Source organism: Alternaria dauci, chromosome 5 (assembly GCF_042100115.1).
Source record: "Alternaria dauci strain A2016 chromosome 5, whole genome shotgun sequence".
In the NCBI taxonomy this organism is placed as follows: Eukaryota; Fungi; Ascomycota; class Dothideomycetes; order Pleosporales; family Pleosporaceae; genus Alternaria; species Alternaria dauci.
The window spans coordinates 1,042,225-1,069,506 of NC_091276.1; the positions used below are offsets into that span (position 1 = coordinate 1,042,225).

General features: G+C 51.4%; 6 protein-coding genes across 6 annotated transcripts; 3 read left to right on the plus strand and 3 right to left on the minus strand.

Moving 5' to 3' along the window:
• The first annotated feature begins 894 nt into the window (after positions 1-894).
• Positions 895-4,799, plus strand: ACET3X_005839 (uncharacterized protein). The gene is made up of 4 exons (XM_069451986.1): positions 895-1,348; positions 1,403-1,553; positions 1,605-2,144; positions 2,193-4,799. Exons 1-4 carry the CDS (start codon positions 1,089-1,091, stop codon positions 4,713-4,715), a joined length of 3,474 nt encoding a protein of 1,157 aa, XP_069306199.1. The 5' UTR covers positions 895-1,088; the 3' UTR covers positions 4,716-4,799.
• A 1,182-nt stretch (positions 4,800-5,981) lies between these two features.
• ACET3X_005840 (uncharacterized protein) lies at positions 5,982-10,664 on the minus strand. The gene is made up of 4 exons (XM_069451987.1): positions 10,550-10,664; positions 10,221-10,499; positions 9,542-10,165; positions 5,982-9,490 (listed from the first exon to the last, which is right to left on the minus strand). Exons 1-3 carry the CDS (start codon positions 10,550-10,552, stop codon positions 9,689-9,691), a joined length of 759 nt encoding a protein of 252 aa, XP_069306200.1. The 5' UTR covers positions 10,553-10,664; the 3' UTR covers positions 5,982-9,490; positions 9,542-9,688.
• An 854-nt stretch (positions 10,665-11,518) lies between these two features.
• Positions 11,519-15,477, plus strand: ACET3X_005841 (uncharacterized protein; the record flags this gene model as incomplete). The annotated part of the gene is made up of 5 exons (XM_069451988.1): positions 11,519-12,098; positions 12,152-12,963; positions 13,242-13,301; positions 13,355-13,409; positions 13,883-15,477. The coding sequence occupies 5 exons, from the start codon at positions 11,519-11,521 to the stop codon at positions 15,475-15,477; spliced, it is 3,102 nt and encodes a 1,033-aa protein (XP_069306201.1).
• Positions 15,478-15,554: 77 nt separating this feature from the next.
• On the minus strand, positions 15,555-16,675 carry ACET3X_005842 (uncharacterized protein; the record flags this gene model as incomplete). Its single annotated transcript, XM_069451989.1, has 3 exons — positions 15,555-15,595; positions 15,653-15,825; positions 15,918-16,675. 3 exons carry the CDS (start codon positions 16,673-16,675, stop codon positions 15,555-15,557), a joined length of 972 nt encoding a protein of 323 aa, XP_069306202.1.
• Positions 16,676-17,810: 1,135 nt separating this feature from the next.
• On the minus strand, positions 17,811-18,976 carry ACET3X_005843 (uncharacterized protein; the record flags this gene model as incomplete). Its single annotated transcript, XM_069451990.1, has 3 exons — positions 17,811-18,574; positions 18,625-18,701; positions 18,756-18,976. The coding sequence occupies 3 exons, from the start codon at positions 18,974-18,976 to the stop codon at positions 17,811-17,813; spliced, it is 1,062 nt and encodes a 353-aa protein (XP_069306203.1).
• A 4,753-nt stretch (positions 18,977-23,729) lies between these two features.
• On the plus strand, positions 23,730-26,953 carry ACET3X_005844 (uncharacterized protein; the record flags this gene model as incomplete). Its single annotated transcript, XM_069451991.1, has 5 exons — positions 23,730-23,932; positions 23,977-25,211; positions 25,261-25,629; positions 25,691-25,911; positions 25,967-26,953. The coding sequence occupies 5 exons, from the start codon at positions 23,730-23,732 to the stop codon at positions 26,951-26,953; spliced, it is 3,015 nt and encodes a 1,004-aa protein (XP_069306204.1).
• Positions 26,954-27,282: the final 329 nt, after the last annotated feature.

Consider the following 27,282-nt stretch of genomic DNA (forward strand, 5'->3'; position numbering starts at 1 on the left):
TGACGTCTGGAGTTGGGGACAGCATCGGGATACACATGTTTCGGCTTCTTTACTGTATATAGAGCCATTGCTTATGGCACGAAACGCAACGACTTTGATTCAAACCACGCATCATATCTAGGTGATCAGCTTCCCGAATTTCCAGCGGTAGAGCGGCACAAGTATGGCACGTATGGTACATAGCGACACTGCGTCCTAACTCGATGCGAGAAAAGAGCGCGACTTCACAATGACATGGCACTTCGCTCGCCCATCTCGATTTCGCCCTCCACAGCATCGTCAAGTCAAGCACCACCTGTATAATGACATCTTCCGGAAACCCAACAACACCAAAATGCATCTCCGTAAGAGATACTCCTGATAACGAAGCGAGCGAGGACCCCTGTCGCCAAGCCGCCTAGCTTGCGATAAGGAACGTCCAGCCACTCGACGCGTCTCCACAGCGAGTCCACATCACGCGAACTCTCTCAATCTCCACGGAGAACTTTGTCCCTGCAGCGTTTCCGTACGATAATGAGAAATGTCAATCGTTTGACTGGACGCACTCTTGTCCCCTTGTCGCTCTTACATGCCTGCTGACAGCGTGCCGCGGGACGGGAGCTAGGATGCGCTTTGCAGGCCCAGTTGCATGGGCATGGGCATGGGCATGGGGGGACCATAGAACCCCGCTGCGTCACGATGCATTTCCGTAAACACCGCGGGGCATGTGTGATTGGAGATGAGTGGTTCGATGCGCTAGTTGGGCTATCTATGCTCATTGTGGCGGGAAGGTTGGCGCGGGAGGGATGTAGCGTGTTGGGTGAGCTTGCGGGAGATGTCGTGCCACGGAGTTGTAGCTTGCGGGCGTTGAGGTCTATCAACTTGGTATTGGTCTTACTCGTTGGAGCTCGTCTCTTGTCTTCTGCGCATTCCTTTCCTCTCAAGTCTTGTTTCCTACACTTCTTGGAGCAAACAGTCTACGCTTACGGACTGCGGTATCATCTTGTGCCCTCTTGATTGAGTGTACTGGTACGACGACTTGCTTCATACGTAACCTTCTTTATTGTTGCGTCGAGATACCCAAGGCTTTCGTAGCCTCGAATCACACCATGGCCGAGACGGAGCCAATCGTCACACAAGGCATCGAGCCCTCATCCGGCGAATCACACTCACCACCCGGCGACCGCCATATCACAGCAACATGGGGGTCGAAGGACGGGAACATCTCTAATGCAGAGTGGAACGACGCAGAAGCCAACAAGCTGCCTGAGAAGGTAGCTGATTTGGAGAAGAAGGGCGAAATCAATGATCAACATCCACGGAAAAAGGTTGTGGTTGTTGGGTTGGGTATGGTGGGCATAGCATTCATGTGAGTTAGCCATCTCTTGAGCCGAACAAGACGAAAATACTGACTCTGTTCAAGCGAGAAACTCATGAAGTATGACGTCAAGCGGAGAGAATACGATGTTGTAGTTATTGGCGAGGAACCACATCTTGCATACAACCGCGTCGGTTTGACAAGCTTTTTCCAACATCGCCAAGTTGAGAACTTATATCTCAACCCCAAGGAATGGGTACGATCTGGTACACTGAAGAGAAGGCGTTTACAGCTAACCCGGGCATAGTATGCATCGATGCCGGAAGGTGCATTAAACTACCACCTCAACACCCTAGTTACCGAGATCAACTCTACCGAAAAGCACGTCAAGACCTCATCCGGCGAAACAGTACCCTACGATATCTTGGTACTGGCAACCGGATCCGACGCCCTTCTCCCACGACATACGCCCGGTCACGATGCAAACGGTGTTTTCGTATACCGCACAATAGAGGACCTTCAAAGACTCATTGAATTCTCCTCAACAAGGAAAGGCACAACAGGCGCGGTGGTTGGTGGCGGCCTACTGGGTTTGGAAGCCGCGCATGCCATGATGGACCTTGAAGATTTTGCAAAAGTGAAGCTCATTGAGCGGAATCGATGGGTCTTGTCAAGACAACTGGATGGTGATGCGGGTGGTATGGTTGTTGAGCAGGTTCGAGCTTTGGGCCTAGACGTTATGCTTAGCAAGAGAGTGGGCAAGATCTTGACCACAGAGGATAACTTCGTCAAGGGAGTTGTCTTTGAGGATGGTGACGAGATGGAGTGCTCCTGTATATGCTTTGCGGTAAGTGCTTTTGGATTTCGATCCGACGGCGGAGACTGACTTGAGCAGATCGGTATCAAATCACGAGACGAGCTCGCCCGAAAAGCAGGCATCAAATGCGCTGATCGAGGAGGTGGCATCGTGGTCGGACCTGACCTAGCAACCTCGCAACCTGACATCTATGCTGTGGGCGAATGTGCCAGCTGGGAGAACCAAACCTTCGGTCTTATCGCTCCTGGTGTTGAGATGGCAGACGTCCTTGCCTTCAACCTCACTCAAGCGAAAGCGCATGCACCCCGGAAGTTCAAGGCTCCCGATCTCAGCACTAAGCTCAAACTGCTTGGTGTTGAAGTGGCGAGTTTCGGTGACTTCTTCGCAGACCGCGACGGACCGAAGAATATGCCTGGACGCCAACGAGCCGAGAAAAAGGAGACCAACGGAGCGACGCCGAGAGATCGTGTCAAGAACTTGACAGACGGACCGGCACCACCGCCTGTCAAGGCGCTTACCTACAAGGACCCGTTCCAGCAGGTGTACAAAAAGTACCTGTTCACCATGGATGGAAAGTACTTGTTGGGTGGCATGATGATTGGTGATACCAAGGACTACATCAAGCTCGTGCCGATGGTGAAGAACCAGAAGCAGCTGGAGATGGCACCAAGCGAGCTTATCGTTGGTGCGCAGAAGGGCGATGATGACGGTTCAGACCTATCTGGCGACACACAGATTTGCTCATGCCACAATGTCACCAAAGACGACGTCGTTAATGCTGTCAAGGACGGAACTTGCAAGAGCATCGGCGACGTCAAATCATGCACCAAAGCCGGCACCGGATGTGGAGGTTGCATGCCACTTGTGCAAACGATCTTCAACAAGACCATGGCTTCTATGGGTAACGAAGTCAAGAACCATCTCTGCCCGCACTTCGAGTACTCACGCGCCGATCTCTTCAACATCATCTATGTGAAGGGCCTGAAGGACTTTGCCGCCGTCATGAAGGAAGCAGGAAAAGATCCAAATTCTCTGGGCTGCGAAGCCTGCAAGCCGACTATTGGAAATATTGTCGCTTCGCTGTACAATAAGCATCTACTAGAGGTCAACAACAGAGGTCTGCAAGATACGAACGACAGATTCTTGGCCAACATCCAACGGAACGGCACGTTCTCCGTCGTTCCCCGAGTTTCTGGCGGTGAGATTACCCCCGAGAAGCTCATCGTCATCGGTACCGTCGCAAAGAAGTACAACCTCTACACCAAGATTACTGGCGGTCAGCGTATCGATATGTTTGGTGCGCGGAAACAAGATCTTCCCGATATCTGGCAGGAACTCATTGACGGTGGAATGGAGTCTGGTCACGCATACGCCAAGTCGTTGAGAACAGTCAAGTCATGTGTCGGAACCACATGGTGCCGATTCGGTATCGGCGACAGTGTTGGAATGGCAGTGCGTCTAGAAGAGCGCTACAAATCCATCCGTGGGCCTCACAAGATCAAGGGCGGAGTCTCTGGTTGCGTGCGCGAATGTGCAGAGGCACAGAACAAGGACTTTGGTCTCATCGCTACCGAGAAGGGTTTCAACATCTTTGTAGGCGGCAACGGTGGTGCGAAACCTCGACACTCGGAACTCCTCGCGAAAGACGTACCACCGGATGATGTGGTTCCGATCCTCGACCGCTACCTCTCTTTCTACATTCGCACAGCCGACAAGCTCCAACGGACAGCGCGCTGGATGGAGAATCTGCCTGGCGGCATCAAGTACCTCCAGGAAGTCATTCTCGAAGACAAGCTCGGCATCTGCGCAGACCTGGAGAAGCAGATGGAAGACCTCGTCGGCACCTTCTTCTGCGAATGGACCGAGGTTCTCAAAGATCCCAAGAAGCGGTCTTGGTTCTCACAGTTCGCAAACACGTCCGAAACCATCGTCGACACCATTGAACCCACCCAAGAGCGTGGTCAAGAACGTCCGTCCTACTGGCCCAAAGACTCAGTCACAGAAGACTTCCGTGGCACAAAATGGACAGAACTGTCTTGGCAACCCCTCGTCAAAGCTGAAGAATTCAAAGACACCGACACGGGTGATAGCAAGGCCATCAAGCGCGGCGACACCCAACTCGCCGTCTTCAAGGTCCGTGGCAAGTACTACTGCACCCAGCAAATGTGCCCGCACAAGCGCGCTTTCGTCCTCTCCGACGGTCTTATCGGTGACGATCTCGCCAACAACAAGCTATGGGTCAGCTGCCCGTACCACAAGCGCAACTACGAGCTCTCGGGCGACAACGCAGGGAAATGCGCCAACGACGAGAGTGTCAACATTGCTGTCTTCCCTATCGAGGAGCGTGGTGATGGATGGTTGTATGTCAAGTTGCCTAGTGTAGAGGAGTTGGACAGCGTGCTTGGTACGAGCAAGTTCAAGATCAAGAAGAGCGAGTCGGAAGATCCGTTTGTTGCTCTGGATAAGAAGCTGCAGAGGATGCAGCTGAAGGGCAGGAAGGGAATGCAGGTTTCTCATCTTGAGGGTGGGTTAGGGGAGAAGGCAAAGGCGGCGCAAATACTTGCTGGTGGCGAGAGGGGTGTTGGAGGCTTGGACTGGTAGCCGCCGTGTACGATTTAGGGCGCGTTTGGATTGGCGTCGTGGTGTTTGTCGTATGATTCCCTTGATTGGACATTTGGATGAATTGATACATGACTCTTTCGATTGCAGTCTTGTTCTTATGCGCTGTGTGATGGACTCTCGGTGTGGTATGCCAGCGCCGTCACGCATGAGAGCCTTGCTTGTCGTCATCCGCTTTAACGGTCACTTCCGGAGTCGTGCGATCACTTCAACCTCTGCATAATGGCAGTGCTAGGAGAAAACCGCGCTATGGGTTAGGGTTTTCTTGTCCCAGTGGTTGCAGGTGACTTTCCGATTGCGCATGATCATATAGGTATGATCGATGCGTCAGCCTTAGCCATAGTGCTGGTATATGTGGTCCCTAGGTATCACTTGGTTCAAGTTGGTTGCAACATCAATGTAGCTGCCGGCACTGATGTATTCTTGAATTTTGTATGGCCATCGAACGGGCCGAGCAGGTTTTCGTTTCAAGGTGGTTGCAGTTCAGTCGCCGAACGCATGAGAGAGCGTCCCGCCCATAGTTATGTGGCCTTGATAACGGGCGCACTTGACGACATAAAGTCCGACACCATGCTCGCGATGGGCTTGGCCAGATTTTCACTCTTCCTTCTACGATATCCCAACGCTTGGTCTTCTATGTTGGATATCATAGTTCTCAAATGTCCGTATTGGAACAGGAGAGTTAGTCCCGTTCGTGTTGAACTCTTAGGTGTAAAATCCTTACCTAGGTATTGTAGCATCCGTTCTCGTGGATAATCGGATGGGGGAAAGTAACCTTGGAATGCTCTAGCCTTGGACTGGGGACCGCGAGAAGGCCCCTATGATCGCACTAGACGAGAAGACATGGCAGGTTGGCATGTGATACTCAGGTTAGGCAGCACATGGCATGTTCTAGCTTATTTTTATACGACGTATACGTCTAGTAGAGGATTCGAGCAATGAGAGCGTTGGTTTTTGCAATGCGTGTGATCACTTACGGTCCTCACAGTGACGCTGGCGCAATGCCCCTTGTTAAACAAATGACAGCCTGAAACTCTACGCAGGAAAGGTGGCCAACAATAATTCAGCGATGTTGCTTGACGGGGAATTTTCACCAATTCAGCTTATTGCAGGCTCAACGTCTTCAAGGTCAGATGATGTGTTTCGTGTTACTATTCCAGTGTCGGAAGCCCTGACATTAACCAGTACGATAACTGTATTTGCTTTTTCGATTGGTTAGTGGTGATAGCCTCGTATTGGCGAGGCGGATACAGCCACCGTCGACCAGTCACTCTTTGGATCACGTTGGACAGTCCGTGGCTGTAAAATGTGTCTGCTCACCATCGTATCATGGTTTGATCAGATATAGGGGGGCGTAAGGCTCAAGCCTTGCTGACCGCCAGTTCAGCAAACCTTGAAGGCCGCCTTGAGCTAAGGGCGCCAGCGTAGCATGGTGGAACCTGGTTTTGGGGCGGTGATCGAAATTGTCGGTAGCAAGTCTGCTGGAATGTACGGTGCCCCGCTCGAAATTTGACGTAGACCGTCTCTCGTTGAGATCCTGCATGCTTCCTAGCGGATCTGGTCTGATCGATCAACGGGAATGGCGACTCCCCTAACGTTTTAGCTAGGTACCATGAGTCCTGAAAGAGCTATCCCAACAAAGCAGGCTTGCTGACTGTTGGTCCGCTACAGACAAGTGTGAGGTCACATCAGAGTGTAACACAAGGCAGACCGCTGAGTGAACGCTGAAAGTAGTGCGTGCCATACTCCTTGACTGATCTTCCGCAGGTCGGGACAAATCCCTGAATGCATTAGCTGACGTGTCATTGATAATGTTTTAGGCCAAAGCATGATTGGTTCAGCGCGCTTTTGAAGGCTTCCCCTCGTCATTGCGGAAGCAAACATCTTGATGCTCTTGTGACACATGAAAGCGGCGCAGAGTACCAACAAAGCCCTCGCCGCGGGTTACCACGCATGTGAAGTCATGACGCTCTCACCGGTACTTCATGTGTATATAGTATTCAGTTTCTGGTTTGAGTACTGCTTTCTTATGCAATCAACTTTTTGCTGAACAAGAGCTCAAACATCCTTCGTCAAACCTGCGGCCACATTACGTTTCTCTCAGTGTCACTCGAAGCTTCGCGATCGAAAACATGAGAATAAAAATCGGATTGAATAAAATCGATGTGGATAGTGGGAAATTTCGGGCTTGGTTTCCCCAGATGTCGTATATGTCCGAATTTGACAGTGATCTCGTGGAGGGTATCAAAAATCGCATTAACGGAAGGTACGGCATAACGCAACACGACATCGAATGCACGCTACTCGGATTGTTCGAACAACTGGATTATCATCTCTTTCCGGTGGAAGGTCAGACCAGAATGCGCGTCGTTAGTCTTCTGATGCGTCAAGTGAAGAAGGCTACGCAAGAGCTGTGGAAGCTCAGAGGTCTTCGAAACTCGCGGCACATGTTCATTATCCTGGTGTACTTGGCGTCAGAAGCTCACTCCATATATCTTGCCGAAGCGTTAATTCGATTCTTGTCGCAGGGAAGGCAGTACCTGATGCAAGAACCAAGAGAATATCACAGAGACTGGCACAACGCCCTCGAAAAGATCCGGGAGTTGATGGAAGAGCCTCCGAATTTGGACCTTGGAGCTCTCGCAATGGTTCCATACGCTGTGTTGCATCATCAGCGATCCCCTCGCGCCCTAGCATTGCCATGGCTAGGGCACAGAGCTCGGTCATTACCTGCGATTCGACGTCGCCACAACGCAGACATGCGCCTCGCCAATCCCGCATATCCCAGTTCTGCCTGGACATCGCCGATTACTTCACCTGTTAGCTATCCGGGGAAAGACTATCTCGAGGAACTTGGCAACCTCCAGTACCAACAGAACGAAATGAACATGAAGTTGGACAACGTCGACGGAAAGCTGGACCTTTTACTTGCTGGCTTTCACTAGTAAGTAACAACAGCGCTTGTTGAGTCCTGAACATAGCATAGATCAGTCTACTGTTCTGGAGTGGACTGTCGTGGTGATCAACTGAGGGACAGAATCGCGGGCATCCGACGGGTGGTATTGAAGATTGGTTCGACATGGGATACGAGCCACGGATCGATTGTTGGAAGGCCTTTTAGCGGTCAAGCTCCGGAGTATTCGTGGTTCGGGTACACATGAGTGTTTCAGCGAGGTGTTGCATGGACGGTCTGCTTCGTAGTCATCTATTTGCTCCTACACGATGTCCGTAGTTTTGATTTTGCTAGATAGAAGCGTTATATAGCATACTAGGCACACTCTGCCTTCCTTACCATAGTCTAGAAGCCCAATACTTTTGAAAGCGAGATGAACCCTGTGTCTCCAAGGCCGATCGAAAGATTCGCCTTGCCTGTTACTCATGTAACCTATTTTTTCCTGTGTGTGAAATGAACGCAGCAAGCCGATTTGCACTTTCGTGTTACATTGATGGTGGGCCAAGCTGAGCCATGACATCGTCAGTTACTGGCTACAATGTTATCAGGCGACCATGCGCATTGTCGAAGCAAACACGTACGACACTCCAACGCAGTCGCCTGGCGAACAAACAGTCGCAGGAGATAGTGCCAGGCTAGTTCTCACCGGCATTTGATGTATAAAAGCATCAACGAACTGTTGAGAGTATCTCTCAACGTTTCTGTGCGACCACGAGTCCCTCCAAGCATTCTTAGAACCCCCCGCCCCCTTCACCGAAGTGCGCATCTCCAAACTTTATACGGTTGATTCATGGAGGATATTGGCGCCATTTATATCAATGGCGGCCGCTCGTTCCGCGTCTTCCTGAGTGAGTTGGAGCAATGGCTTCCAGAAATCCACCAGCTGGTCCGTTTCAATGAATTTGACGCTCGTGGCGTGGTTAGGCAGATAACCAGTATGTTCAACGGCCAGGTATACCATACCGTTACAGCTGAAACGGTCATAACGGCTTTGGAAGAGCTTATGACGCAGCTAGAGTCGAAATCTCTTTTCGCTTCTGCTACTGGGATAACGCTGCAGAGAAGCGTCTCAGTTCGTCTCAGGAAGGACTTGAGTGTCGCAAGTACCGTGGGGCTTCGGCGTAGCAGAGAGCAGTTTATAGTTTTTTTGCTTCTTAGCGCTACTCAGCCGATCGCAAGCTCTGGCGGAATCTATGGCAAGTTTCCTCCAAAGTTTCATTTGGGATGTCGTTCATGGTGAAGAACCCTCGTTGTTTAGAGAGTGGTGCATGGGCATCGTTGCATTGCAAGACTTGGTACCCCACCAGATAATCCACGGGCTGCTGGGCTGCTTCGCCGGATTCTTCGATCGAGCATACAAACGCAGGCTGCTGCCTGTGTACTACGACCCATGCGCAGAGACGACAAGGAGATACTTAATGCAAGCGCAATACCACCCGCTGCTCAACCATCAACGAAGAAGAGCACCGCTGATGCTCGAAAGCCCAGCTGTATACTTACGAGATCGACCTTTGGGCGTCGGACGTCCTCGCCAGCATCATCTTCGTCATGGCCAACTTCCAATCACATACCCATGGGCTCAGCTCAACGGATACTTCGACGAGATTGGGGAAATGCAGTATCAGCAGGAGGAGATGAACATGAAGATTGACCACATTGACCGAAAGCTCGATTATCTGATCTGAGTTCAGAGATTCGAAAGAGTTGGGACTCGATGTCGTTGTCGTCGTTGTGCGCAAAATCGTGTGTATACTGGTGGATCTGATTTCCTGGGCGACTTATGCTAGGGTATATTTGTTGGTGGCTGGAGTGGTTAGCGAGACTCAAGCCGACATGACCGTCTGTAGAAACTTACAGCTGCGTTACTGTATCCGGTTATTGCATGAAGTAGCATAGGTACTTGTAATGTCATTATGCTCCATGCGCCTCGCTAATTCGAATGATGTTCCCTGAGCATTCACGACCATGCCGGGCCCTCGTACTCCTCACTATAGCTATGCCATCATCTCAGGTAGTGGATGACTAGCCAGCAGAACAAGAAAAAGACCACCACTCCACCCCAGAAGATCCACTTGTCCTGCTTCGCTCTCCGCTCCACCATACGTATGGTATCACCACTAATGCCCAGGGTGTTTGCAACGGTGTAGAGCCGCCTCTGTGTGCCCTTGAGCATATCCCTTTGCTGACCCAGGTCGCCCAGCACCGCCCTCCCTCTGTCTAGGAACTCATCTAGCTGTTCAGACGTCTTGTTGAAGAAGGTGTTTTCCCTCAGCACATGACCCTCGCGATCATAATCACCGCCTTGAGGTGCGCCAGCAGAGTACGGATTTGGCCGGTAGGGAGCGTTGGGGTTGTACGGTTGGGAGGGTGCGAAGGGCGAATGCTGGGCGGCGAGATTAGGTTGTGCGTAGGGATTTTCGGGCGTAGCTGTGTTGTGTGGACGGCGGCCGAGCAGCTCTGTGCGCGCCTCTGTACTTTGCTTTTACTAGTCAGTACTGAAGCTAGGAGTCCAAGGTCGCTGGTTCGAAACGTACAATATCCTCATTTGCGCTCTTTATCCGCTTGAAGTTTGCCCTGTACTCTTCCAGCTCTGCTCGGAAATTCTTTAATCGCTCATGCGCCTTTTCTGCCTTGGTTTGTACAGGCTCTTGCTTTGCCAGCTTGCCATAGTCGTCGATAGTGCGTGCAAATGAAGTCAACGACGCGTTCAGTTGGGCTTGGAGATGGGGTGAGGGCGAGGCTGAGTCGGCAAACTGGTCGAGGTCTTTCCGTATCGACGTCGACTGCCGTAAGGCGGAGTTGAAGAGCGCGTTCTGTGTGCGATGTGAATTTGTGTTGCGCCCATGTGGACAGGGAAGCAAACCATTGTGAATCCGAAGAGTTGCGGGGAATGTTCGAGGCGTTAAAGGCACTGCGAGTAGGCTTGAGATGTAGCGCGATGTTTGCAGCAGCCGGTGTTATGTTGCAGCCTTGTAGGCAGACTTTCGAGATTTGACACATTGCATCATCGCGAAGTCCGACTGCTGGAACCTCGGTGAATTGCCAAGCCTCTAGCCTGTCTGCGCTAGCGGCATGCCTTCACTCTCCAGAATCCGACATCTGGGTACGCTATCGCAGCATATAAATCTCAGCTTGACTTCAAGACTCCGTGCGGAGGTCCCGGACCTTATTACTTTCGACAAGCACAGTACACCACATCGTCTCCAAGTGGTAAGCACCGGATGGTCCTTTCCTGCTAGCTTGAGTTCCTCACGATGCCGCGACTGCTGGTACAATGCGCCGTCTTCTAAAGACAAAAGACCAGGGTGTTCGCGAGCTTGTATCACTACGCGTTTTTGCGAGGCCTAACATAGTATGCTACTTAGCTATGCCTGCTGCTATTCGTATGTACCTGCACAGGCCAGAACGGTATGCTCTGCATAGTGGCAATATCTCCTTCTTTCCTTTAGTCATTGCACAGCGCCTCGCTCCTTATCGGCTTCTCTTTGGCGTGTTCAAGCTTTCAATGTCCCGTCGTTGACGTCGTCTTCTCTACTCCACCTGCCTATTCTGGTAAGCATCTACCCTGTCGGCATGTAGCAGGGCTGGGTATCAACGCTTGCCGAGCCGCGGAACGGGTCCATCTCGAAGAGAGATCACAGAATATGATGGGGAACGTCTATCATAGACCCGGTATGCTAACTAGTAGGGGAAGTTCGTTGTGTGCTGCTTCCGATATGCGATTCATGTTATAACGTACCTTCTCACGCTCTGGGTCATCTAACAACCTCTATAAGACCGCAACCTACAACGCAAGCTTTAGTCGGATAACTAGCTGCTCGTCGCATCGAAAATGTACCTCCGATCGGCACTATTCGGCAGTGCGCTGCTCTCGACAGCCTGCGCGCACGAGATTCTTTTTGGCCGCGATCTTCCATTGCCAGTGGCAGCCAATGCAGAGTCATACACTGACTGTGCTAATGCCGCATGGCCTCCATCAAATGTCGGCGTGGAGCTGGTTCCGCAAGCACCAGACGATGAGATGCGAGCCATTGTTAACGAGATCAGCCCAGCCAACATCGAAGCCACAATCGCCAAATTAGTCTCGTTCGGCACCCGTCATACACTGGCTACATTCAACAGTTCGACGCGCGGGATCGATGCAGCGAGGGACTGGATAGCTTCTGAGATGCGGAAGTATGCCGCGGAGAGCAATGGCACGATGACGGTCGAAGTACAAAGCTATCTACAGGGAGTGGCCAGCAGGATCCCCTTTCCCGTGTACATCTCGAACGTCTTAGCAACCGCCAAAGGAAGCGAGGACCCAGATAGAGTATACGTGATGACTGGACATATGGACAGTCGCGTTACAGATGTCCTCAACTATGAAGCGGATTCTCCTGGAGCCAACGACGATGCGAGCGGAGTTGCCAGTAAGTCTATTCCGAACTTACTTTCAGAGAAAATGGCTAACTTTGTAAAAAAGTTGCGATGGAAATTGCGCGAGTCCTCGCAAAGCACCAGCCGAAATCAACAATAATTCTTGGTGCTGTATCTGGCGAAGAACAGGGCTTATATGGCTCGACTTATCTCGCACAAACTCTCAAGAACTCCAGCACGAATGTCGAAGGTATGCTCAACTGCGACATTGTTGGTTCTTCGACTGGAGATCGGGGTCAGAAAGATCCGTACACTATTCGTGCCTTCGCACAAGGTGTTCCTCCTTTATCTGCCGAGAACAGCGTCATTGCAGCACGACGCCTCCAAATTGGTGGTGAGAATGATAGTCCGGCGCGAGAGCTCGCGCGCTTCTCGGCCGAAGTCGCTGCCAACAATGCCACCGGTATGAACGTAGCCATCATCTACCGTCTAGATCGTTTCCTGCGCGGAGGCGACCACACTGGATTTCTCCAGGCGGGTTATCCAGCCATCCGGTACACGGAGCCCAACGAGAACTTTGCTCATCAGCATCAAGACTTGCGTACCGAAAATGGCACTGTGTACGGCGACCTGATCGATTTTGTCGATTTTGACTACACAGCACGTGTCGGCAAAGTCAACCTTGCGACACTTTGGTCCCTCTCCCAGGCTCCTGGAATGCCACGCAACGTTACCATTGATACCACAGTTTTGGACAACGATTCGCGCATCAAGTGGATAGTCTCCAACAGCACAGATGTTGCAGGCTACGAGATTGTATGGCGATCCACTACAGCAAGCCTATGGACGCGCATGCTCGACGTTGGAAAAGTCGGCTCAGTCGTGCTTCCGCTTAGCAAGGACAATGTCATCTTCGGCGTAAGGGCCGTCGGAACGAACGGGTATAAGAGCCCTGCTGTCTATCCTTTCCCAGGATAGAGGGAGCTGACCTGGAATGCTGTGTACGAGGAGGTTGTCTTAACACGTGTAATTAGGATGAGTAAGTTGGTTTTCTTAATGCAGTATATCTGAGGTCTTTCTTACATATTTGTTTCCAAGAGACTAGTGGGCTTTCAACACTGATATGGTAATTATACGTGATCGATCTCTTAGGCAAGCCCTTTCCAGTACCTCCGCTTTCCGCATGTACGCGCTAGGCGTCGCCAGCCAAGGCAGGCATGGAAGTCCTGAGTCGGAGCGATATGATACCGCTTACGGTGTGTAAAGAGTCCTGTCCTTGCTGTTGACGCAGGATGCTTACCTTGTGCAGGCCATCATTCACTGGCTTGAAGAGTGCCACAATCTCACATGTTTTGGTTTCCTTGGTATTTCTCTCTCCGATGAGTGGCTATGCTAGTGCCGCCCTTGTCAACAACTGGCTGTTTGACCGTCTCGATCAGCGCGGAATTGTCTTCGTCGGACCCATCTGCCACTTTTTGGCCTGTGTCAGTATTAGCATTGCTTGCAACACACCATGACAAGCGTGCTCATCCTAGGGCCAGGCAAGCAGCGTGCAGTGTCGATGGACGCGATTGCCCAAAGCCATCTAAATATGGGACTATGACTTCTCTGTATCCCTCCTCCCACGGCAGTAGTCGGGTGGCCTCTTTCTCGGTCTTGTTATGCACAGGCTAAACAAGTTACACCTACTTGAAATTTGTGTTTACTGGCGTCATCTCCGTGGGCTGCACCGAATGCAATTCACATTCGACGTCATGCCGCAACTGCTTGATTCGACCGAAAAGCACTAACGCGTACTGGCTACTTTGTGAGTGATGCAACTGATAGTATCTTTTAGGACTGAGGAATCTAATCTCGCAGTCTCGCGCCTTTGCCCGCCATCTCCGATCCCTCCTCGCCAATTACATCGACCTCATATCGTTGACTTCACCCGAATCTTCTCCGTCTGACACCATAGACATCTCGCACTTCCAAGCAGCTACATCGGGTACGAAACCGGATGCGAAGGTTGATTCACACGGATTGCATACCTCCTCAGCCGTCGAACCGGAAAAGCCTGAAAACAATACCACAGCAGCGAAGATGATGGAGACTTCTGCAAAAGCTGAAGACAGCCCAGCGAAACCAAAAGAAACACCCACCGACATTAGTTTGCACAAGACTCGCGACAGACACCCACCCAAGTCTGACGACACCTGTATCAAGGGTCCCTCAGGATCTCTCGCGGAGTTTATCCGTCCTCCCGATCTCGATTTCACCCTGAGGAAACTGGTAGGTGTCCCCAACGACATAATCAAAGAGCACTATGGCGAACGCGTTCACTTTCTGGCCGTGATCAAACAAGACCCCTACACCATGATTTGGTCCATCAAAACGAACGATTCGCTCAAACCTTTTGCTACCCTTACTCGGACGAAGCCCGACGGAAAACTTTTGATATTCAGAAGCCAAGGCAAGAATCATCACGATCGCCGCCCGGAAGCGTTTGAGGAACGCGGCGTAAGGCTGCTAGAGATTGCCCGTACTATCCAAGCAGCCTGCGGGTGTAATCAAGTTAGCTTCTATGACGGCGAAAACTTTGTTTTGTTCACGTTTTCGCCGGGAACCAAGAAGGGTTTCTTCATAACAGTGGCTCGCGAGAACGATGGTCGCTGCAGACTTATGATCTGGCTGGGGGAAGGCATCATCAACGCCAAAGTGATGATGTTGAAACCACTCACAGGATATACGTTGGAGGATTCGAATGTGCAGGCCCTGGGGCTGATTTCTCCACCGCAGCGGTTGATAAATGACAGTCATATCGACAAGAAGCTCCTCCTCGGCATCAAGGCCAAATTCGGTGGATCTGAGTTCAAGATGTACACTATGCAAGACGGAACTGCAAGGATCGTCACAGTCGAAGATTGCCCTCTCCCTACAGTCAACGACCAAGACATAACCACAGCTATGGGTGTTTGCAAGTCTGCCCAAGAACCATTGACCGATTTTCTGGTCGAAATCGCCAAAGATCACGTCGGTAATCCACTGAAGTTTAGTTACGACCTCCTTCCCGACGCCTTGGTTTTTTATGTGCGCAAGCCCAAAGAACGTACCAAGGAATTTATTGGCATTCTTCGGTTTGCTCCCGCTGGCACTATCGTGCCCGGCGATTGGGGGATGCGAAATAAGGACCTTACATTCACGAATGGCGAGGGGATTGTGCGTACGGCAAAGCCACTATTCGATAGCATATTGTTGCTAGGACAGCAGCAGGAATGCTTTTGTATGGCACTATTCGATTATCACAATCTAGTCCTAGTAACGCGTTGCAAGGCCGGGAAAGTGTACGCAAGCATGGTGTTGGTTACTCCCGGCAGGATCCGTGGTGCATTGATGCAATGGCTGCTACGAGCGTTGGAAATCGCGGAAGAATCGTTTCCGGCAGTCGAATGAGCTGCACTTTCTTGTCACTAGTAATTGTCTAATAAATAGATTTATTTGCAACACGTCAGAGGTCTTCACTATACCCCTCATCGGATCTTCATGAGGCCTCCCGGAAGTGCGGTCAACCCTGGGTCAAGCCGTCAGCTGATTGTATACTGCGCAAGGGTACAGAGCATGAACTTACATCCATCAATATCCTCTTCAACGGTCCGCGGTACAGTACATTTCATCGCTTCCTCGGTAGACTGGTAATCTAGCACGGAACAAACATCTCCGGTACAGCGCGCATCCATCGCTCTCTGGAGCGAGTCGTCTTTCCAGCCAAAGACGTAATCGCCGTGCTGAGTAAATCCGTGCCTACCAACGATAAAGTCAGACCCGATGCGGCATTTTTGACACGCTAGAGGTGAAATCTAGAGGCAGGAAGATAAGGGCAGTAAATGACTTACTCATCTCCAGTACTAAGCACAAAAGGCTGCGTCCCATCCTCAGGCCACAGCGCCTCGTCATTAAAGATCCTCGTATCCCACATAACCTCATACATGACCTGCGGTATAGCAACAGGATGACTTTCTGGACAAGTTCCCGTAGGGCCAACATCAGTATCCAGCGAGCCGATCGCATAAGCTACGTGACTCTGGTGATCCGGACTGTCCAAATTGACACCATCCCAGCAAGTTGGAAAGGTAATGATGGAGCGTATCCCACCAGGACAGAAGCCTGTAGGAAATGTCTGAGCATCCGGGTCTACACAGTTGAGGCGATTTTCCTCGCCAACTTCAGGCATACATCGGTAGCACACTTTGCGTGCAGAGACCTGGGTCGTCGCCGTTGCGTCGCCGACCAGCATGCGGAATCCGGGACGGAAGGCCGTGACAGCTGTTTGGTTGTCCATGTCTGGTATGTAGTAGACGGTGATACCTCCGTTGCCCTTCAGTCCTTCACTAGTGAATTGCGGAACACGTTTGTAAGTGCCATTGCGTGCACGAAAGTACATGACTGCAGTCCAGTAGTTTGAAAAGTCTTCGGAAAAGGTGCAACTGGTGCATGTGGACGAGTTGACGAGGTCGTGCGTTACTGGTGGCATGGATGCAGTGAAGGAGTTTCCGCCCACAATCTGATGGAGATGGGGAGAAGGGGCGACGTTGGGGTTCACGAGGGGGTCCAACCGCTCGACGACGAGTTGCGAACATTGGAAGCGTAGCATAGGTGGTATGTTCATCGGGGGTTGGCTAGAGGCATGGCCAACAAATAGGAGAGAAAAAGATAGGCTTATCCACGCTCTTGTGATTGTGAGGCGCACCATGATGACGGCGTTGAGGGGAGACTGGGAGAAAGTAAAGAAGACATGGCAGAACAACCAAGTCGTATCTATACATGTCGCCCTCACCCCATGTTTTCCATTTTCTGAACTCACCCACAACCGAATGCTGTTGAGTGCGAATGCAATCTAACGCTGATTGTAGTGGGGTCCGGGAATTGCAGGCCCTGGCCTCAACTGAATATTGTGCAACATCAACCTACCTTTTCGGAACTGTCTGCACTGCACTCTACGATCCGCAGCATCGGTATGTGGGGCGTCAGCCGCGCCGTTTTGTAGCATGATGTATCAGTGAATTTTAGTTAAAAGTGCTGCAGATGTACACAGTCCACACTGCATAATTGGAAGCCTCTCCACTTTGCCTGATTTATCTCACACGAAATCCAACCAACGTCGCCCACAGGCTATTTCTGCAATGCCAGGCTAAAGTCTAGGGGTGATGAAGCTCGGCCTTAGCATTGAGACATTATACCGTCGTGTTGAGTCCCATCCACTGCCTGGCACAATATCGTGTTGCTATTGATGTCAAACATAAGCTGATTACCCGGTCGGCTGCAAATGCAAGGCTGCGTACTGGAAGCCGTTGTCTGACTTGTCCAAGGGGTGACCTGTCATATCGTGGAAGTGTCTCCACAGAATCGCGCGCTCTGATGTGTGTTTTTGGACCATTGGGCCTGTTGACTTTGGCGGCCACCACGAGAGGTTTGATGCCGGGCAGAGCCCCAAATGGACATGTTGTAACTGTCGATTTAAACAATATGTGCGTGCTCAAGAGGTGCACGAGTAGGAGCTCGTAGAGGAAGGTTTGTAGAAGAAAGGCTATGAAAGCAGGACGTCATCCTCAGCAGGCCAGCGGCGAACAGCCCAGATGAACAAAGCGAGTGCAGCGAGGCTAGCCGGCCGCGGCCGATCAAAACGGTGAGGCGCCAGCCAGCTCTTCGTGTCCAGCCATGGAGGGCGTAAGCTGTGCGCTCTCGGGGGAGGTGTACTTAGGGGAGTGATGGAGATGAGGACGGTACGTTCACTTGCCGACCTCTTTTGTCGCTGTTGTCAGACCGGCTGAGGCAGTGCTTGACATGCTACCACCACTGCCACTCTTCCTTCTATGGTGTTTTGTAGACTCAGATCCGACGCTTGCACGGCGGTTGCTCGAGACTGGCTGCATGGGGAAATAACCAGCCTCGTCTTCGATGGCAAAGCGCACTGGTGTCCTCGCCCTGCTCTGCACCGGGCTCATCCGGAACGCTTCTGACCCGGCGCTCCACCTCTGGCCTGGGCTTGCGCCGCCCGTCAGGCTTCTGGCATGTCTCCTAGTAGGCGTCTCGGCAGGCAGTTGGAGGCGTGAGTTGATGCCCATCCACAGGGCCTCTTCGTCGTCGTCTCCGGGCATCCTCCACCCGCCTACGCCCTCGAAGTCGCGCGTCAGCTCGCTTGTGCCGATGAGGGCCGTGAGTGAGTTGTTCTTGTGCTTCAAGAGACGCGACGTGTGTGCCGAATGGATGCCCGTGTCTTGGGAAGACGCTGTACTTGCCGTGCTGGCCCGGCGATGGCGCGGTCGGGTCGGAGACTGTCGGGCTGGCGAGGGCGTCAGAGGGGAGCGACGCAGCGGCATGGGCTTCGGCGGCGAGGGAGAGAGCCATGCGCCGACGATTGCTACGGCGAGGCGGCAGTACACGGCCAGGGCGCGGAAGGAGAGCAGCGATATGGCGACGGACGTGGTGACGACGGCGAAGATGGCGAGCGGGATCGAGACGGAGAGCAGTATCAGGGGCGTGAGGGCGTAGACTGGGTTCCACATGGTTAGCTCGACGCTGCATGAGCCCAGTCGAAGCAACATGGTGTCGACGCGCCGTCTTGGACAAGTCGATGACGGCCGCGTCCGCATGTGAAGGTTGCGGGGAAGCGCCAAGACCTAGGTAGCATCAGCCGCGACCTTCTCTCTTCTCTGGCTCAGTTGCCACTAAACCGCCGTGCCGTGCTCCGTGCAGGTGTGATTCCGATGCCAATGAGAACGGCGCCCAACGAAGTGCCCTTGAAGATGCTCTCGTACTGCTCAATCTTCAGGCGCGTCGAGTAGGGCTGGCGCTTGATGCGAAGAAACGTCGCGCCTGTGACAGCCAGCCACGCACCGAAGAGGATCTCGTAACGGTACTTCTCCAACGCGGTTTCCGGGGCGTTACCAGACATTGTACTGAGGCGATCGACCAAAAGCAAAAGATGGAAAATGCATTCACGGACGCAGGATTGGGCGGGAGACGTCTTGTTAACTAGGAAGGGCTTCATGACGTCGTCGGCACACCATCACGCGCTCGCCACCGCCATATGTCCATCACACCAGTCCTCAGACCACTACAGTGCCACCCAGAAGCATCGTCTCCAAACCCACCATGCCTCTTCACGAACACAGCGCCCTTCACTCTTTTCCTATCACTAACCATTGTGAATGTACTGTGCAGCCGTCGCATCGCTTTCTCCGCGATTAATTCCCCTTGTCTGTGCTTCTCACGGAATTCCCATCACGCAACCTACCCAACCGTCAAGGTCAAATCAGCCGTCATGAGTACGCCAGGCAAGTCAGATATCAAGTCCAATCTAATTGCAAAAATTCTCATTCCTGTCATGGCCGTACTCACGGTGCTCGTCATCGCAATCTTCGTCTCGCAGAAGGTCATGCCCTCCATCCGTCGTCGTTCGAAAAGGTCAGTCCTACCGGTAACTAACATACCACCGCGCGGGACATCCTTCCAGCGCCGCCTTGACTCTTTGCGGGTGTGGTGGAAGCCCACATTCCCATCCGGTGTTCAGTCAGATTCACTACCGAACACGACGGAGGCGCCTACTGTGACTAAGCCTTCTGCTGCTCGCTTGCCCCAAAATCGGGATCCATTAACTTATCAGGGATGGTCAATGGGTAACCATACCCAGAGATGTGCTTGTGAAGAAGAGCGCTACACGAAGCTGCAGGAAAAACGGAAGCCGAGAGTCTTCGCCGAGGAGTTCGCAAAGTATCAGAACCGGATTGCTGAACAGAAGAACAAACCTCAACAAGTGTATCCGAACAATATGGAAGCCAAAATGGAAGGCCGCTAGCCGCACGACGTGTGTTTGCTTGGCCCAACAAGACGAAGAGCTTAACAAGGACCACCGTATATCAACTATTGGGTACATGAAACATCACGATCTTTGTATTTGCATCATCAAGTTAGTGCGTATTTATGAAAGTTATGATCATGTACTAACAAACAGGGCTAACAAGGCTCGTTTCGTCATAGCCTGTCAGCCTCGCACTCGTTGTACATCGCCTTTGTACGCAAAATGGTCTGTGGAGGCTGAGCTGGGTATTGCATAGTCACGGCTTTGTTTCTTTATGCGTTCTGCAAACAAAGGTAATTACTCGACTAACTACAACACCAGTCGGCAGTCATCTGGTCCTGGAACACGACACCGCTCTGCCATCTAGGCCCACGTCACCCTTGTGAAATCGAGTTGCTCTGAAACTATTACAATGTCACTACCAAGGCTCGAGCCTGCCGCAAACAAGACCAACTTGTTTGACACGGATGCTGGATCCCTGCCTTCAACATCCGACGACTTCCAACCTCGAGCTATATCCGAACAAACATTCGTTACCGTCACTTCCGTACTAGCCGCCGCCCTCGTCGTGGTCATCCTCATTGGATCCGTATATTTCATTCTCCGCCGACGCCTGCGGCAAGATAACAATGATGGCGAACAACAAGATGTTGAACAAAGCCTACTGCGAGCTCAAAGACCAACACTAACTATAGACACTGGTTCATCACCAGCAAACGACTTGACGAGCTCTGCAGGCAGAGCTACCTTACCGAACCCGCCCAGATACAGTGATGTACCCTGTGTGCCACTATTACAAGTCAGGACTGCTCCTCCGAGTATTTACGGCTCTGGATTAAATGCTTTCGATCCAGTGAGACTTCATAGTGCGACCAGAAGTTCTTCAGGTTCACATCCGCCTGGCATTTCTGGCAGGCACGCGATGATGCCTGTGTATCAAGACAGTACATTTGAAGAGATCAGTTTCAGAGAGCCCATGCAGGCCCACAATCCGCATGATACGAGGATCAACCGCTATGTGTAGGCCAGTGGGAGTATTCAGCAAGCTGACTGCTGATTGCACTTTGTGTGCTCACTTCCCTTGAGTCTCTACACATTGTTGTTGTGCCTGACTCTCGACTACAATCTTATCTTCAAATTCCCCTCCCGGTCTACCGATACTCTCACGACAGCCGGATTCGTAGAGCCAGCTCTCCTCAACGACGGTATCGACACATGGCGTTGTCTCTCTCGGATATAATAGCTACCGTGTCAGGCTTAGTGCTATTAGTCACAGGTCTAATTTGGTCCTTTATCTGCCCAGTTGGTCGCTTCACCTTTTCGCCTAGAAGGTGTCCGTTGACAATACGAGACGAAGAGAATCAACTCATTTTCATATCTAGGAATCTCCACTCCGGCACCAGTGCTTTCGAGACAATTGGTAACCTTACAATTCCTCCGGATCGTTGCCCTCTTCCCCTAGCACTAGACATCATCAATCATATAGGGATGGCTATTGGTCTACCAGCAGGAGCAAAGCCAGTGAGACTGAAAGGTGTCCCAAGAGTATCTTTACATTTACCGCTTCCAACGCCCATTACTCCGGCAACTAAAGTCAACATCGTCATGGCAGAAGTCGAAGCCAAAGCTGGATTCCTACATGCCAGGGGCGACGCTATGCGTAACCCAATCACCTCACGTCAGGAACCTTCTATTCATCGTAGAACTGCTTCTCACGGACGAAAGACGAAAGACCAAGGTCATGTCACCTCGCGAAGTCGGGAGCCTACTGTTGCCATGGAAAAGCATGATTTCCACCTTGGTTTGCAGACCAGTTTGGAAGGGCCCTTGGCAAGAATACAGGATGTCTTTGTCATTGGTGACAGTGAAGACGACGAGCCTGGACATGACCATCTTGCTGATTCCGAAATGGCTTCCGGCTTTGGATCAGGTAAATCTATGGCTGCGCTCTATCATGCGGTGTAGGTTAGAGTATAGCATAAAATGCACCAACACATATCTACATGGCGATTCAGAATAAAGGCTAAGGAAGAGCACACGATAAAGGCTTGACATGAAGAGACACATGATGTGAAAGAGATTCTACGACTCTTATATGCTTGCGACATCGTCCAGTACTTGTACCCGAGTCCGGATGCGTATCATTGTATGCAATTGGGGACGCTCCGAAACAGTTCCGGCTATGGAAAAGAAGGAGGTTCGTGTTGGTATCCATTAATTAGGCTTCTTATCACGTGATTCACCCGCCAGCACTCGCTAGCATACTTCATCATTTTCCCTCTTTATACAAACAGGAGAACCTTTCTTCGTTGCTAAAACATTAGCACGATCAAACATTCTTTCTGTTTCACAGAACTGTTGCCTATAGACGTGTTGTGAAGAGAAGCGGAGTACCAAAGGATGAGCTTTCGCTTGACTGAGATCAGCGGGTGTGTGCTTAGTCAGCCAGTGCTTGACGCGCTGACGCGACAACGCGTCCGCCCTTCGCGTTTCCATCTATTCTTTTCGTGTCTTCATGGTCCTCTTTCGAATATCATCCACTGCAATGCAGTCAGGGCAACCGCCTCGGCGCGCTCGGCCCCTTACTCGATAGAATTTGCTCTTCATGCAAGCCTCACTCAGCGCGCGTAACAGAAAACTCCAAGGTTGCTCAACAACCACGGCTTCATACCAGCCCTGTACTTGTCATGAGACCGCGGAGTCGCCACGCGTGCCATGAATTCAATTTCAGTACCTGGCGGTACTCGATACCCCAATCGATGAGTGCACAATCAGCGTTGGAGCCTTGAAAGGTATCCTGGCCCGCAGTTTTCGGATGCATGCGCTTCTCGTTCCCGACAACTGCCACTCTCCATCTCTCCAAGCACTGTTCGCATGCGCACTTTGAGGACCCATGTGTGGTTTGGCGTCACATTTTTGATGTTATTCATTATTACTGGCTCGTGCCTCCACAGGTCACGTTTCAAGATCGTCGCATCACCGGAAGGCCCGTCGCGGGATGATCACATCTACTAGGACAACCCGGAAGACAGGTGAGGCTCCTCTGCAAAGCTGTTTTACCGTTCCTTCAGCACCCTGTGAATCCTGGAGAGGTGGTCCTGGCTGTGATCGGGTTGTCCGATTATGATGGCTCGTAGCTGACTTCTGTTTAGAATATCACCGTATCTAGAATGTCTCCAGTCTCATTCCCCGAAATCGTATCCCTATACACCATAGCCCAGTCCTTGTAGAACATTATAATGTAGGGAGGAGGCTCCGACACAGGATGCGCGTTCTTGACATGTTGCACGCGCGACATGGACCTGGCGTGTTTCTAGTGTTTCTAGTTCCAAATCTAGGATGTTTCGAAAACGCCATCCTGGACAGCATCACCATGTCGGTCGCGCTCGACATATAGTATCGTTATGGCTCTTGGCTGATGGCCTACTTTCGTTTCTCCAAGTGAGCGTTGTGGCAGGCCACCGCCATTGACACATTCGTGCTTTGGTTCCTTCTTGTACATGTCTTTGAGATACCCCACTACTTTCTTGTAATAATGTTTGCGTTTGCTTCTGAAAGGCCGGTCTGGCACCTGCTAGCATGCTTTGCGACACTCTTTTTGCTTTATTCATCGACTCCCTTCTGGTTCGGTACGCAGAACACGATCGCTAGCAAACAATATCCAGACAGCCTCACAGCGATCTTCACACCTCAAACTATCAATGCACTCAACCAAGACGTGCGCTTACACGATGCACTATTGTCTCTTACAGACGCTATTGCATACTCGTCCAGCAATATTGGTGAACGGTTTCGCTTGGAAAGCCTGAAAAGTTTCGGGTCCAATCTAACGGACGGAGTCAACAACATGCGCAATAAGCATCAGCAGCAGTTAAAGAGGCGACACATGCAGGATGACTTGAGTGGCGCCTTCCGAGATTTGACAGGTGGTGCTGTTAGTATAGGCGGGTTGAATATGACAGGTGGGCTGACGGGTGTACTGGGCAGTCTAGGAGACCTGGTGGTTGGCTCACTTGGAATGCCCGCTTTATTTTTGGGTATCGGTCTAGGGTACGTATGCATTCAGACCACTGAGCAGAGCTGATCATCTACAGCATGGGTACAACAACTGCTCTCAACCTGACCAATATGGAAGAAGCCAACGCGATAGCTACGAATATTGCGACCGCTTACAACGCTTCAGCAACAGGCGCGAACCTTGCCGCTCAACAATTCGGCAGTGGGCTATCGAGACAAATTACCCCCTCTTTCGGCAGCAACAACATCTCTCTTGGTCCTGCAGCTTTTGCGCTGGCATCCGGTATCGGGAACGCTACTGCAGTAGGCTTTGGATTGACACAGCAACGTTTTACGCCATCGGCAGACCCGAGCATTGAGGGCGTGGCTGGGAATTTTGGTCTTGGAGTCGCTATGCCGATTGTATCCAACCTTGACCTTCAAGCTATGGTCAGGAGTTTGGGAAATAGCTCTGGCTTCTCAACGCTGATGCAAAAGCTTCCTGAGCTTGCCGCGGCTGCTGGGTTAGGTATAGGGGAGGGCGCAAGGAACGGCCTGGGGTTAACCGCATCGAAGTCACCAGCATCCAGAAACCGGAAGCGACAATCAGTGAATACTACAACGGAAACGACCGACTTTCCTGGAACTGTTCAAGCCTTCGCCCGAGGTCTCAGCGAATCGTTCATCCAAGACAGCAATTTTTCAAATCTCAACATCGGCACGTTGACGGTGTTCCCTAACCAGACCGAGCTTCAAGGCATGCTGCGACCTATAGCAGCAGGAGCTGGTGCAGGTATAGGTATGGGGGTCGCCATCGGACTGAACTTGAAGGCTGCAGACTCGGAACCAATTCTCGGCAGTAACATCACCGGAAATGATGAGCAGATGGCTCTAGCCGCAAAAGGTTTCACGCAAAACCTGTTCGTTAACCTCCTTACAAATAGTTCGGCCATCCTGCAAGCCAAGCAGTTCATAGCAAGCAATCCGCCTGCGGCGTTTCAGAGCATAGATGGTGCCAAGGCGGCAGAAGGCTTCGCCAGAGGTACCATTGAAGGAGTTGTAAGCGCGATGTACTCTGTCGGAGGGGTCAAAAACTTGATTAGTGGCGATATTCCGAGAACCGCATACGACGACGTGCCAGTTCTGGCCCCGACGCAGTTCAACGACAGCGTAAATGGCTCGGCTGTGGGCTTTGCCCGAGGTCTGACTAGCAAGGCGACGATTCTGATTGCCGAGATCGCCAGAAACCTTACGCAGGGCATGCCGAAGTCGTCTGATACACGTCCATCTCGCAGAAGAAGTACCGAAGAAATACATGAGGATTCCAGTGTAGGTAAGGAATTGTTGTCGAACGCGTTGTTGTATATGCTAACTCGATGCAGTGACATACAGTCCAATTTCCATCCGCCAATCCGAAACACAAGCTAGTCAATTCCCTATCGCTATCGACGCGGGTACAGCACAGATGGGCGCTCAGAAAGTGATCGAGACTTTCACATGCTCAGGAATTGGTGGCATCGCATCAGCAACTTTAGGCGCTGTGACTGCGGCCAAAGCGAACGCCAGTATGATGAGTAGGGTAATGGGCCAAGCTAGTCCACCACTCGACCCAACTGTTCTGCAAGCATTACCTCGAGGTCCTATCGTCCTTTCATCCGAGGGGAACATGTTCGAGATTATCGTTGAACGCCAAAGTCTCAAGATAAATGGGTTAGCACTCGTTCCCTTCGCAGTCATCACAGGACTACATGGTAAGTGACGGGAGAACTGTCGTGGATCATGCAGAACTTTGGAACTAACTTGTGCATGTAGTACTGTTTGCTGGTCTCGCTTTCCTTACATTCCTTCCACTATATCTTGCCCTAGGCGTAGTCTGGCGATTCTCGGTCCTCACCGGCTACCCAGTCGACGAAGCTAAGAACAAGAAATGGCGCCTGGGATTCTTGATTACGTTCGCTATCCTGGGCGTTGTTGGCATTGTCCTTGGTATTGTTGGTATGGGAAGTGCAAGTCACTTCCGAGATACACATGGCGTAAGCTCCCTGTACGGGTATACTTTGAGAAGTTTGAACTGATTGTTACATACAGATCATGGGTCTCGTTTGTCTCATCTTCATTTTCCCGGCAGTTGGCTTCACCGTCGTCCGTTTACGCACCGAACTCCCACACCCCGACTCTTCTGCGTTCACTGGTTTAAAAGGTCCTGTAGCGCTTGCCAAGACACCGCAACGTATCTATCTCATTAGCGGTATCAGTACCCAACTCTTGTTAGGCCTCGGCCAGTTCACCTTCTTGCAAGGCTTCTCTACGCTCCGCGCAATATCACTCTGCATCGTCGACGCAGTTCTCACCTCCACGAGTGTTGCTGGTCTTGTGAGCATCGTGCTGACGATACAAATCGGTGTTACGGCGCTGGTTGGCATCCGAGCATGGCTAGAACAGCATATCGCCAAGAAAGAAGCATCAGGTATCAAGCCAGTACCGGTGACTGGTCTTGGCAGTCACGGACGAAGCGACACAATGGCAACGTTTGGTTTCGATAGGAAAGATCCACCACGTGCTCTCAATTTCAGCTCCAACAAATCAAAGCTCTCACAACGAAAGATGGATGAACTCAAAGGCTCTGAAGATGATGGCATCAGCACACCGTTCAACTTCCGCAAAGAAGGTAGCATGGCTGAGGCGGATACACGAGAAGATCCTTTCCTTTCACCGGAAGAGCGACTCAACTACCAGGAGCGCGGTATCTATAACCCCAAGACCGGAGGCTACACCTACCAAGCCCAGGACATGAACGACGATGACTATTACAATATGCCCGCGACTTATGGAGAACGCCGCCCATCATCAGGCGTATTTGATCCGTTGCGATCTCCTCGTCCCCCAATCGCAGTAGACAACGGGCCAAGGATGACGGGGGTTACAGTACAGGACCTATGGCCTCCGCCAGTGCCGGAGGAATCGAGAATGTACATGACCTCGAAGACTCAAATGAGTGTCAGTAGTAGGTACAGCAGACCGATAGATGGGAACGTGCCTGTAAGGGATAGCTTCATGGGCTTTGGAGACCGATGATTAGGACGCAGCACGCCGGAAGCGATGCAGATCGTATATGAGCCTTGATGTATGATAGATAGACATGAATGAATGCTGTCCAAATACAACGGCCTCAAGTACGAAAGTGATGGTCATGACTATTGATCTAATCAACGGTCAATTTGAGATGCGACTGCAGGTCGGTACAAGGCATCTAGAGTGAATAATCTTCGCTTTCCATATCCTCAGATTTATGCATTGGAAAAATCCTTTATGATATCGAGATAAATCTTCGCTACGCCTCCATATGACAACAGACTCTCTGTATTTGCCCTTCTGTCCCTGTGAGATCCGAACAAGTAGTTTGC